The 13,003-nt window shown below is 41.2% G+C and overlaps 1 protein-coding gene across 1 annotated transcript in view; it reads left to right on the top strand.

Annotated features, from left to right (window-relative positions):
* LOC149452178 (transmembrane protein 176A-like) overlaps positions 1-12,448 on the top strand; it is a 50,827-nt gene extending 38,379 nt beyond the window's left edge. Inside the window, exons 6-7 of the mRNA XM_089689712.1 lie at positions 4,583-4,702; positions 11,853-12,448. Coding sequence (XP_089545838.1) covers positions 4,583-4,702; positions 11,853-11,915 — 183 coding nt within the window. The 3' untranslated portion in view covers positions 11,916-12,448. The remainder of the gene's footprint in view (positions 1-4,582; positions 4,703-11,852) is intronic.
* Positions 12,449-13,003: the final 555 nt, after the last annotated feature.

Below are 13,003 nucleotides of genomic sequence, written 5' to 3'. Positions count from 1 at the left end.
CTAAGATATTTGTTTGTGATTGGATGTCCATACCAGTGGTAAATATACAAGGGCTGTACCGATAGCAATGCAAAAGTGGGCATAGCCTTTTTATTAACTTACAGGTCGTTCAAATTTCACATGTTGTTAGAGTAACTCTTCCTTTGTAACAAGGGTCTCCAAACTTTCTAAGCAAAGGGCCAGATTACCATCCTTCAGGCTTTGGTCGGGCCGGACTGTGGTCAGTGGGAGCACGCAATGCCTCATCATTGGTTTTGAATGGTACCCCTTGTTGGTATCAGTGGGAGGAATAGTGCCCCACTGATGCTGTCAGTGAGAGAAATGGTGTCCCATCATTGGTGTCAGTTGGAGGAGCAGTGCCCCAAGGGCCGGATAAAGGCAATCAAAGGGCCACAGTTTGGAGACTACTGCTCTAGTATAGTAATAGTTCTTTTTCATTGCAGGTAAATAATTGATATCAAGCAGAGGCAAAATGCCATCACTGAGTTCTTGATCAGAGTCCATTCACACTTGTGTGACTTGCCAAGCGACTTTGGGGTCCAAAGGCACACAACGAGTCGCACCCCATGTTTCCCAAAGAGTACCATTCAAATCTGTGTGACTTCAAGTCGCATCAACTTGAAAGTAATTTGTACATACTTTGGTATGACTTTTGATGCAACTTTAATCCAGTGAATGTAAAGTCAGATCAAAGTCACACCACAAGTCGCTAATGTGAATGGAGCCTCAAGGAGGGGTGCAGGCTGTCTGACATCCACAGAAGGCTACTGAATGTTTAACCAGTTCAGGTCTTTGGACGAGAACTGTTAATCGCAAGCTGATGGCTGCTACTGCATCACCTTGTGATCCATTTGTTTAGCAGGCTGAGGACGTGAAAGTGAAAATGATGCTATGGGTCCCTAGCCGGCGATTACTTTCACACAGTGGGTGGTGTGGTCCCCCCTTTGGTTCTCAAGCTCTTCTGCGCTTACTGGGAACCTGGAACCATAACCATCAACTTCTGGAGGGAGAGACATATGAAAGCAAGGCAGATCCATGTCTCGCTCTCACAGATAAACAATGAAATCATTATCACTTCTGATTTCAGATACACCATTTTCTGGCTGGTACAGCCAGGGGACACATCTAACCAAGCAGATCTGTGCTTGGTTAGATGCTATGAAGGGCTGGGGAGACATTGAGGTCTATTAGACCCTTAATGTCTCTAAAAAAAATACCTGTCATCTGCCCAATGCTATCACATAGGTGCTTATTAACCCCTTGTAATAGCAATCAAGTGAAAATAAATAAATAAAATAAAAAAGTTAAAAACCAATAAAATCACAATAAACTGTCTAAAAAAAAATACTGCTGTAACCCATGTTGGCCTACACACATGCACAAACGTAAACGCAGCTCAGGATGTACTTAAAACCACTGTCACACCACACATGTGAGACATTTCCACGAAAGTCAGAGTGAGAACAATCATTCTAAAACAAGAGCTCCAGCTTAACTTTAAACTGATTAACTGTAAAAGCTTTTACAACGTCACCTGACATTTTGTTTGAAAGGCGTGCACAAGTTTAGGGCTTGGCATGTGGTATCTATTTACTCGGTGCAACCTTATCTTTTATATTTTACAAAAAAATAGGTAGTATTTTAAGTATGCTTGCACTAAAATTAATTTGATTAATATTTTTTGCAAAAATTTGTGTTTAATAAACAGTTGCGTAAATCTCACGTGACATAAAAATTTGTAACTATCAACTTTTTATTCTACAGGGCCTGTGTTTCCAGAAAATATATATTGTTCTGGGAATTAAGTAAGTTTATTGTCAAAAATTAAGATTTTTACACAAAAATGCCAAACTTTGCTAAAGAGCCAAACTGGTTAAGGAGATGACACCATTAACAAAAGAAATGTCTTGTCATTGGTGACTCTTGACGATGGTGTCATCTCCATAAACATTCTGTAGCCTTCTGTAGAGGTCAGTCTGTATCCCACCTTTAGCAAGAATGAAAGCAGTGGAGTCACTAGGGTTGGTATCATTTGGAGTGGTGGAGTCAAACCCCTCCCCTTGATGGCCTGCCACAGTGCTCTGTCCTGCCACTGCAGAGTGACATTAGAACAGGCAGTAGGGCACTGAGCAGGCTACCACAGCTGCGTGGCTCTCCCCCATTTACCTGCCACAGTGCTACTTGATGGTTCGGCCTGAATCCCCATAGAGGTGCCACTAAATGACAGTTTGTTGCTTTTGCTTGCTCATGCTTTTCCTTGAGTTACTATAGAAGACAAGTTACTTTACCAACATGTGAAATTTGACCAACCTATGTAAATTAACAGTTACGCCCACTTTTGCATTACTTTCGGTACAGTCGTTGCAGTTTAGTGGTGGCATTGGTACTTGCTGTTTATTGTTCAATAATTTTTATTGAGTAATTTTGTCAAAACATAGTATATCAGTACGGTTCATGTTAGATATAACAGTATAGTTTAGTGTGCTATAAGTTCCCCACCAGTTGGCTGGGGACAATATATAAGTATATTGCATTGACATGCGATGTATGTTTTGTTTGATCTGAACTGTGTTGAGGTGAGTAGGCTATATCGAAGGGCTAAAGTACAGGGATGTAGGGAATGATGGGGGAGAGGAAAGGGTAAGGGGGTGGGAGAGTGGGGGGGGGAATGCACCAGTCTAGGGGTAGGAGTCTTGGTAGTTTACAATTAGATTATCAGGAATTTACGGAACAGTTTGGATTTTGTAGCCAACGAGACCATTGAAATTTAAATGAGTGGCAGGTGGAATTATTCAGGGCTGATCTTCTTTCCATGTCACATTGGAAGTTAAGGTCTGTTATCAGTGAATTGAGGGAGGGGGTTTTAGAAGTGTTCCACAATTTGGTAATATTAATCTTGGCTGCCGCTAATGTGTGGAAAATGATGGTACGAGAGTCTTTCGGGAAATTGGCAATTCCAATGTGGAAGAGGGCTAGAGCAAGGTTTGGGGTTACTGAGGTTACAGTTAGTGTTGAGAGCAAATGGAAGACGCTATTCCAGAAAGATCTGAGTGATTTACACGTCCATAATATATGGAATGTGGAGCCTCTTTCACTGCATTGTCTCCAGCAAGAGTGGGAGTGTTGTGGGTAGTAAAGCGAGATTTTGATGGGTGTTAAGTACCATTGGTGTAAAATTTTCATGTATGATTCCCAATGGGAACTGCATCTAGAAGCTTTATGGTACTTGCTGTTTAAAGGTTCATTTAATTCAAAAGTGTTATTTTACAGTTATTTTCCAAACAGAGTTGGGAAGCTCCTAGCTCTTCAGTAGTATGAAGATTTCACTTGCACTTTCCAGAGAGGAAAGCATTTAGATTTTTCCATTAGAGGACTACTCCTTTTTATAAAAGGGACACAGTTGCTTTAAAGTGGGCATGTAGTTAAGCCCTCAGATATCTCAACTTGGAGCTCCACTCTTTCCCTTCTCGCCATACACATGGCCAATTCTGAGGCTGTCTCATTGGCCAGAATAATGACAGATACTGGTAGGGAAAATGAAGATGGCAGTTACATGTATGCCCCTGGAATTGGACATCACCTCAGAGGTTTCAAAATTTGCAGCCATTTGTAGACACTTGCAGATACATATATTTTCTTGGAGGAGAAGGGGATTAAGGTGTTGCACCATATTATGCAGGTGCAGAGGCATCCCTAGGGTTGGCGTCACCTGGTGCAGTAACACGTGGTGTTACCCCCTCCAGAGAGGAAGGAGTGGAAGAGAGGAAGGTATCCCCTGAAGCAACTGCGTATGTGCCAGTTTCAGACCAAAGGAGCTGATCTCCGACTTTAGCAAAGAGCAGCCACAGTTAACCCCTTACAGGCTGCAAACCGCTGAAGCTGATCCCGCAGATTACTATGGTTTGCAAAATCAGTTAACCATGTATAGGTTGAACCTATATGGGGTTAACTGATTTTGCAACCCTTTGTGATCTGCGGGATCAGCTTCAGAGGTTTGCAGCCTGTAAGGGGTTAACTGTGGCAGCTCCGTGCTAAAGTCGGAGATCAACGATCGCCTTCATCGGCCTGAAACCAGCACATGAGCAGTTGATTCAGGGAATACATATCTTCACGGGATACTCATTTTACCACCACACTGGGGGCAGCTGTCATGGTGTTGGGAATCTGGGTTCACCCCAAGAACTGGCCAAGACCTTCACAAAGCCCAGAAACTCTGCTGGCATCCTGCTCCTGCACCCCCTGTGATGGTGTCACCCGGTGTGGCCCGCACGCCCCTAGGGACACCACTGTGCAGGTGATCAATCTCTGTCAAGCCCCCATAATGGTACAGATATGACAGTAATCCAGGAATTAGAGGTAGGTCTGCAGCAAGAAAAGACAGCATCAAGGAAAGATAGAAAATTAGGTAAGAGTTTTAGCAATGAATTTTGATTGTGTGGTTACAGTGAAGGACAGAATTGGGTGAGAAAAAATCAGTTCTCAGGTGTTCTATAAAACCAGTGAGTGGGTAAACTTACTAGTCAACACAAAAAAACTCTCATTTATTTAATTAAGTTTAATTCCCTAATATTTGTGTTGGCAGAATCTTTCATATGGAGTCCTGATCGTGCTGCTGATCATCGGTTCCTGGGGAGTGATCTCTTCCTCCATTACTATCATCTACAGACTGAAAAGGCTGTGTGAATTCTGCTGCTCATACAAGGTACAAGACATATGTAAATGCCAAAACTCCCTATGCTGCTATCACCAGGATTGCCCATCACTACAGAATGTAAGATCTAACAGTAGAAACCTCACAGCATGTAGCAAGAGGAGCAGGTATTTGACACAAATATTGTCAAAGTATTTGTAGGTGATGAATACCTGCAGCCGCTCAGGGAGTAGAAAAGCTACAGAACTTGAAGGCATAGGCCAGTGGTCTCTAAACTGTGGCCCGGGGGGCCAGGTGTGGCTCTTAGCTTGCCTTTATCTGGTCCTAGCAACACTATTTCACCAACTGATACCAGTGATGGGCCACCATTCCCCTACTGACACCATCAATGGGGCACTTCCTCCCATTAAAACTAATTGTGGGGCACTGATTCTGGGGGAATGTTCTACACCCACTAGCTACAGTCTGGCCCCCCTAAAGCATGAAGGACAGTAAACTGGCCCTTTGATTAGAAAGTTTGGAGACCCTTGACATAGGCCATCAGAAAGGTAAGTATGAAAATATTTCTGAAGTAAATTAAGAAAAAATCTGAGATGTGTTTGATGGCAATGGACTGTTAGAAGTGGGGATATGTTCTGATGAATACACAGTGGAGTGCATGCTCCTTGAAATGAGCTGATCTATGATTCTCTATCTATCTATCCATTCAGTTGTATCCGACCCTTGGTGATTGCATGGACCGTCACTCGTAAGCAACTTTTTCCATGAATTCTCTTAGCAATTATTTTAAAGGGTAGGTTGCCAGGTCTTTCCCAAACCCCCACCATGCAGGAGATCCAGCATGGCCAGGGATGAAACTAGGACAATTTAGACAAGAGTACCCGGAGTACCCAGAGGAAACCCACACAAGCACAGGGAGAACATGCAAACTCCATGCAGGAGGCACCATGGTCAGGAATTGAACCCATGACCCATTTACTGCAAGGCAGATGTCCTAACCACTAAGCCACTGTGATCTATGATTAGACAAGTGCAATTTGTTTTGAAATTTGGACGCAATTTTCATTATTCAGAGATTCAAATGTATCCGAATTTCCGAACCACAATAGTAATTTCACAAATCCAAAATAAATTATAATGAAATTAATTATCCGAATTCAAAAATGAATTTGAATTTGCAAAATGAATTCAGAATGGAAACATACTGCAATAAATACAGTAAGGTATAAAAGTGAAATAAAATGATGATTCCAAATTAGGCTGCTTTATAAAATAGAATAGAAAAGAGTAGAAAATGGGGAAACAGAAATACAAAATAAAGAAATAGAATTTAAAATAATAGAATAGAAAAGAATACAACAAAATAGAAAATAATAGAATAAAATAGAACAAAGATAGCCATCTTCTGAAATTTGAATTTCAAATCGATTTTAAAATAACGAAAAAACAAAATGAATCCGAATCAACAAAACAAATTCCAAAACTAATCATTCCAACATAACAAATATGACAAAACAAAATTATTAACTTAACAAACGAATGCGAAAAAAAAACCAAAACAATTTTTCCATCGTGCACATGTCTATCTGTGATAAAGGAATAGTGTGGGTGGACCTGGTTCTGATTCTAGGCTGCTATCCATCAGTGTGCTCAGTGGATGATAATAAACTCTGGGTGGGTACTACGTAAGACCTCGTACAAAAGAGGTCTTTTTGAAATGTTTATTGGTTTAAAGCCAATGTGTTTTAGAGGAAAGTCCTTCCCTTGCTCAAGGCTTAAGCAGTGGATGTTATCACGAGATGTAATAGAAGACCTTTGTTAGAGCTTGATAAAGACTGTCAAATGTTACTACACCCTGGACCCTGCATTCACTATATCTGGTCTCCCCGGACCCTGCATTCACTATATCTGGTCTCCCCGGACCCTGCATTCACTATATCTGGTCTCCCCGGACCCTGTATTCACTATATCTGGTCTCCCAGGACCAGTATTCACTATATCTGATCTGCCCGGACCCTGCATTCACTATATCCACTCTCCCAGGACCCTGCAGTCAGTATATCTGGTCTCCCCGGACCCTGCAGCAGGGGCAGACAGACAACTCATGGGGCCCCCGGGCAATAGGGGATCATGGGGCCCACTGTGTTCTTGCCCTAACTCAAAAAAGCCTATGAAAAAGGTACCAGGGGCATCTCATGGTACTGACCCCTGGGCCCCCGGGGCCCTTGGGCAGTGCCCAAGTTTCCAAATGATCAGTCCGCCCCTGCACTGCAGTCACTTTATCCGGTCTCCCCGGACCCTGCAGTCACTTTATCCGGTCTCCCCGGACCCTGCATTCACTATATCCGGTCTCCCCGGACCCTGCATTCACTATATACAGGTGAAACTCGAAGAATTAGAATATCGTGCAAAAGTTAATTTATTTCAGTAATGCAACTTAAAAGGTGAAACTAATATATGAGATAGACTCATTACAGTACATGCAAAGCAAAATAGTTTAAGCTGTGACTTGTCATAATTGTGATGATTATGGCTTACAGCTCATGAAAACCCCAAATCCACAATCTCAGAAAATAAGAACATTGTGAAAAGATGCAATATTCTCGGCTCAAAGTGTCCCAATCTAATCAGCTAATTAAGCCATAACACCTGCAAAGGGTTCCTGAGCCTTTAAATGGTCTCTCAGTCTGGTTCAGTAGGAATCACAATTATGGGAAAGACTGCTGACCTGACAGTTGTGCAGAAAACCATAATTGACACCCTCCATAAGGAAGGAAAGCCTCAAAAGGTAATTGCAAAAGAAGTTGGATGTTCCCAAAGTGCTGTATCAAAGCACATTAATAGAAAGTTATGTGGAAGGGAAAAGTGTGGAAGAAAAACGTGTACAAGCAGCAGGGATGACCGCAGATTGGAGAGGATTGTCAGGAAAGGCCATTCAAAAGTGTTGGGGACTTTCACAAGGAGTGGACTGAGGCTGGAGTCAGTGCATCAAGAGACACCACACACAGACGGATCCTGGACATGGGCTTCAAATGTCATATTCTTCTTGTCAAGCCACTCCTGAACAACAAACAACGTCAGAAGCGTCTTACCTGGGCTAAAGAAAAACAGACCTGGTCTGTTGCTCAGTGGTCCAAAGTCCTCTTTTCTGATGAGAGCAACTTTTGCATCTCATTTGGAAACCAAGGACCCAGAGTATGGAGGAGGAATGGAGAGGCACACACTGCAAGATGCTTGAAGTCCAGTGTGAAGTTTCCACAGTCTGTGTTGATTTGGGGAGCCATGTCATCTGTCACCAAAACCTGGATCAATGACCGTGGGATTACTGTGCTTGATTGACCAGCAAACTCGCCTGACCTGAACCCCATAGAGAATCTGTGGGGCATTGCCAAGAGAAAGATGAGAGACATGAGACCGAACAATGCAGAAGAGCTGAAGGCCGCTATTGAAGCATCCTGGTCTTCCACAACACCTCAGAAGTGCCACAAGCTGATAGCTTCCATGCCACGCCGCATGGCGGCAGTAATTGCTGCATAAGGGACCCAAACCAACTACTGAGTACTAATGCATGCTTATACTTTTCAGAGGTCCGATATTGTTCTATGTACAATCCTTGTTTTATTGATTGCATGTAACATTCTAATTTTCTGAGATTGTGGATTTGGGGTTTTCATGAGCTGTAAGCCATAATCATCACAATTATGACAAATCACAGCTTGAATTATCTTGCTTTGCATGTAATGAGTCTATCTCATATATTAGTTTCACCTTTTAAGTTGCATTACTGAAATAAATGAACTTTTGCACGATATTCTAATTTTTCGAGTTTCACTTGTATGGTCTCCCCAGACCCTGCATTCACTATATCTGGTCTCCCAGGACCCTGCATTCACTATATCTGGTCTCCCCGGACCCTGCATTCACTATATCTGGTCTCCCAGAGGACACAGAACATGGAAATGTAATTATTTTAGCAAAAATAAACCGCTAGATACCTTTTCTCATCAGCAGTTAAAGCTTGTAGGAGGCGTTTTCATTTTGCTGTAGGAGGATGCAGAACCACTGACATCTGCCTGGACCTTGCTGATTGGCCCTGTGCTGATCACATGCACTCTCCCAAGAAAAAAAAAACATGTCTCTAGCGATACACACCAAACTGAGCATGTGCAGAGGGACTCCACACATTATGTCTTATCAGTAGATAAGAGGGGGGCACTGGAAGAATGGGAAGATCAGAGAAGACAGGATCAAACAGCCTTTTTACACAATGCAGCATATTAACCCCTTAGGTTCCACAGTGACTATAACAAGAATGCTTTACTACATAGACAGACTGATTTTACTGTTGTGGGTTTAGTAACACTTTAACTTCTAGCTGGATTTCTGGCACAGGACCTGAAAGGAAATCTTCCAAATAACACAAATTGTAGACAAAAAAAATAAAACCGACAAGAGTTTTACCTATTCCCTAAACCATACTCTCTCAACCAGAAACCCCAAGGTTTCTCCAGAGCAGGGGCAGACTGACAACTCATGGGGCCCCTGGGCAATAGGGGATCATGGGGCCCCTGTGTCCTTGCCCAAACTCAAAAAAGCCTATGCAAAAGGTACCAGGGGCATCTCATGGGGCATCTCATGGGGCCTCGTACTGACCCCGGGCCCTCCAAATGGTCAGTCTGCCCCTGCTCCAGAGGTTTTTAAGGGTTCATTGGGTAGTGGCAATTTTGTCTCCTTTCTGCAAACACCACCAATTTCCCACGAACATCCAATGTAGGTGAATGCCTTCACTCTAACCGCCAATGTAAAGGGGCTTTTTTACTCACCATCATTGTAAGAGACACTTATCCAATGGCCACTAGTGTAAAGAGACATTACAGTTTTGGAGGTCTACATTTCATTTTTGCCCATTATTATTATTAGTTTTATATTAAGCGCTTTACTGCCGCCCTATAGCAGAAATACTGCTACAGGTACGGCAGCGGTGCGCAAAATAATGTTATGCATTCGCAGCCTTGGCTGTCAATCACTAGGTCCCTGCCGGTGATTACTTGCCGGCACCTGGTGATTTCCGAGCATCTCCGATGGGGGGGAGGGGGAGAACTGTTTGCAAACAAAACAATTCTTTCCAGTCAGCTCCTGCACACTGCTTTGCATGGCTGTACACAGTACAGCCATGCAAAGCAGTGTGCTTACACTGAAGCACACACAGTACACTTAGTAAAACGGCACACAGCACACAGTTAACCCTTTGATCGCCCCACATGTTAACACTTTTCTGCCCAGTGCCATTAGTACAGTGTCATTGCTTTTTATTAGCACTGATCACTGTAATGGTTTCACTGGGGGTGTCAGTTACACCAAGTCAGTCCCCTCCCCATGTCAGAATGTCCGTCGTAGTCCCACTATAAGTCGCTGATTGCTACCATTACTAGTAAAAGAAAAGAAAAAAATCCCAGTATGTATACTGCCATTTGAAAACACTATAGTTTTCACGTAAACCAATTCATTTACACGTATTGGGATTTTTTTTTAGCAAAGACATGTCACAGAATACATTTTGGCCTAAATTATGAGGAAATTTGATTTTTTACATTTTTTTTACTGGACATGTTTAATAGCAAAAAGTCAAAAATATATTTCTTTCTCAAAATTGTCATTTTTTTTTTTAATAGCGCAAAAAATAAAAACCACACAAGCGATCAAATACCACCAAAAGAATGCTCTGTTTGTGGGAAAAAAAGAACGTACATTTCATTTGGGTGCAGCGTTGCATGATCGCGCAATTGTCAGTTAAAGTAACGCAGTGCCGTACCGCAAAAAATAGCCTAGTCAGGAGGGGGGGGGGATAAATCCTCTGGAGGGCAAGTGGTTAAGAATTGTATAGAGTGTGATATAGAGTGGGGAGTGGTGCAAAATGCCCTTCTCTGGTTGTCAAATATATTAGCCATGTCACTTCCTTATCTTTGTATTTTGAACATTAAACCAATTACTGAACATGTTAATATGTCATGAGCTATAGATAAAAAAAATACTTTGCAGTGCTTCCCTGAGACCTGGAAATCATTTCAAGGGTTCCTCCAAAGTAAAACAGTTGAGAAAAGCTGTACAGATAAAAAAAAAAAATTTAAAATATGAAAACTTTTTTTCATTTTTACATATACTTTAACCACTTGCCTACCAGGCACTTCTACCCCCTTCCTGCCCACTCCAATTTTTAGCTTTCAGCGTTGTTACACTTTGAATGACAATTGCGCGGTCATGCAACATTGTACGCATATAAAATTTGTATCCTTTTTTTCACACAAATAGAGAGATTTCTTTTGTTAGTATTTTAATCACCACAGGGTGTTTTTTTTTTTAATCTTTTTTTGCATTATTATAAACAATAAAAAGATAGAAAACTTTGAAAAAAACTGTTTTTCTTAGTTCCTATTATAAAATTTTGCAAACAGGTAATTTTTTGCCTTCACTGATGTACGTTCATCAGGCTGCACTGATAGACAGCGCTGATGGGCACTGATAGACAGCAGTAATGGGCACTAAGACAGCACGGAAGGGCACAAAATGGCAGCACTGCCAGATGGCATTAACTGGCGGCATTGATAGGCACAGATTGGCAGCACTGTTGGGCACTAATGGGCGCTTGCCCTGATTATCAGTGTAGATGTCTCCTTTGACAGTTGCTGGTGATCGGCAGTACTTTCCTCACAGCTGGTCAGATGGTAAAAGGCAACTATGATTGGCCTATACTATGTTATGTGATCAGTTGTGTTCAAAGGATACATCGATCACAGAGAGTGCTGGGTGAACGCCACTAGGGACACATCATATGATGCCCTCCCAGACCTGGACGACCACACTGTAGCAGTCATTTGGCTATAGCGTGGTCAAGAAGTGAATATGGAGCGTATTTATAAAATTGTAATAATCACCAAACAATCACTAGTGGTGAATCAAGCGCATACACCAGATTCACCTGAAATGCATGTTTGGTGAACGTCAGAACAACTACTTTAATAAATATGCTCACTATAGCTGTAGGAGTAACATGGAGGTTCATTCTAGGGTTTCCAATGGTGGTCATACTGCATAGTAAATAATAAACACACAGTATTCGTTACTGTCTATTCACATAATTTGCTGTTTTTTTCCCATATGACAATCTGACAAATCTGTATTCTTCCTTCTTCTTGTTTATTAGGAACTTGCTGAAGAGTATAACGAACCCCTGGAGAAGACTGCTCCTGCTGCCATCACTGTGTAAAGGAAAGAATTAGAACCCATAACAGAATATCCAGTTATACTTGCTGATATTTTTCATATATTATTCAAAATTTAAATAGTTAAATCAAATAATGAATGAATCAAAATTTTCAAATTATATATATATATATATATATATATATATACACAAACTATATAAACAACTTAAATATGTATTCTGTTATAGACAATTTCACATCTTTGTTTAATGTGATAATAAAAGATGGTTTTGTCATCCTATATGTTTTTTTAAGTCGTGACACCTGAATAGTCTCACTTTAAAATGCTATTTTTATAATTCTATGCATAATAATCCAATTTGGACCTTCTAAGAAATATTTAAAGATGAATTCCAGGCACGGTATATGTTTACATATCATGTACTGTATATACCATACCTGTGAAGAAAGAAATGTTGCACTACATATCAAACAAGCATAATATAAAATGTAAATCCTAATAAACAATCATCAAATATAGTGATAACAAATGTGATCCACCTGTGTATGTAAATAATAAATGATGTTCAATCCAGTTTGTGTCCAACAATCTTATCTTCCAAATTTCATATCAATTCCAAAAAACAATATCCAAACATATCCATAAATCCATGAAAGACTTAGAAAAATCCATAGTGTCCAAAAAACATCATAAATGATGTAATGTTTTCCACAAGCATTGAAAAAACTTAAATATTTGTGTTCCTGTGAGCCCAGTCACCACTCACATGGGCATACTCTTACCTGAAAGAAATGACCTTTCAGCAACAAGGTCTTGTAGACAAAACCATTTTAGAGCCGGGATAAAGGCTATCAATTCTCCAATGGTGGTAAAGATGATGAAGCTTCCAGGACGTAAAACCACGTAGACAAACTCAAGGAAAACACAAAAGGAACAACACAGTGCTCACCGCATAAAATGCACTTACATCTCATAGTGGGATCATTAATGCAAGAGTGCCTTTTTAATTACATGTAACACTCGGAAAGCTGCACATTGAGCCAGGCTATGTGTCTTTCAGCTTTGCGCAGAGCTGGTCTACTCCCTCTCAGGGCAGTTCCTTCTCACTCCAGAGTCTTTGCTTTGCTC

This window comes from Staurois parvus, unplaced genomic scaffold (genome assembly GCF_062004578.1).
Source record: "Staurois parvus isolate SC_StPar_1 unplaced genomic scaffold, SC_StPar_1.0 ptg000493l, whole genome shotgun sequence".
In the NCBI taxonomy this organism is placed as follows: Eukaryota; Metazoa; Chordata; class Amphibia; order Anura; family Ranidae; genus Staurois; species Staurois parvus.
The sequence above is the reverse complement of the archived record's forward strand: the minus strand, read 5'-3'. Positions and strand labels throughout refer to the sequence as shown.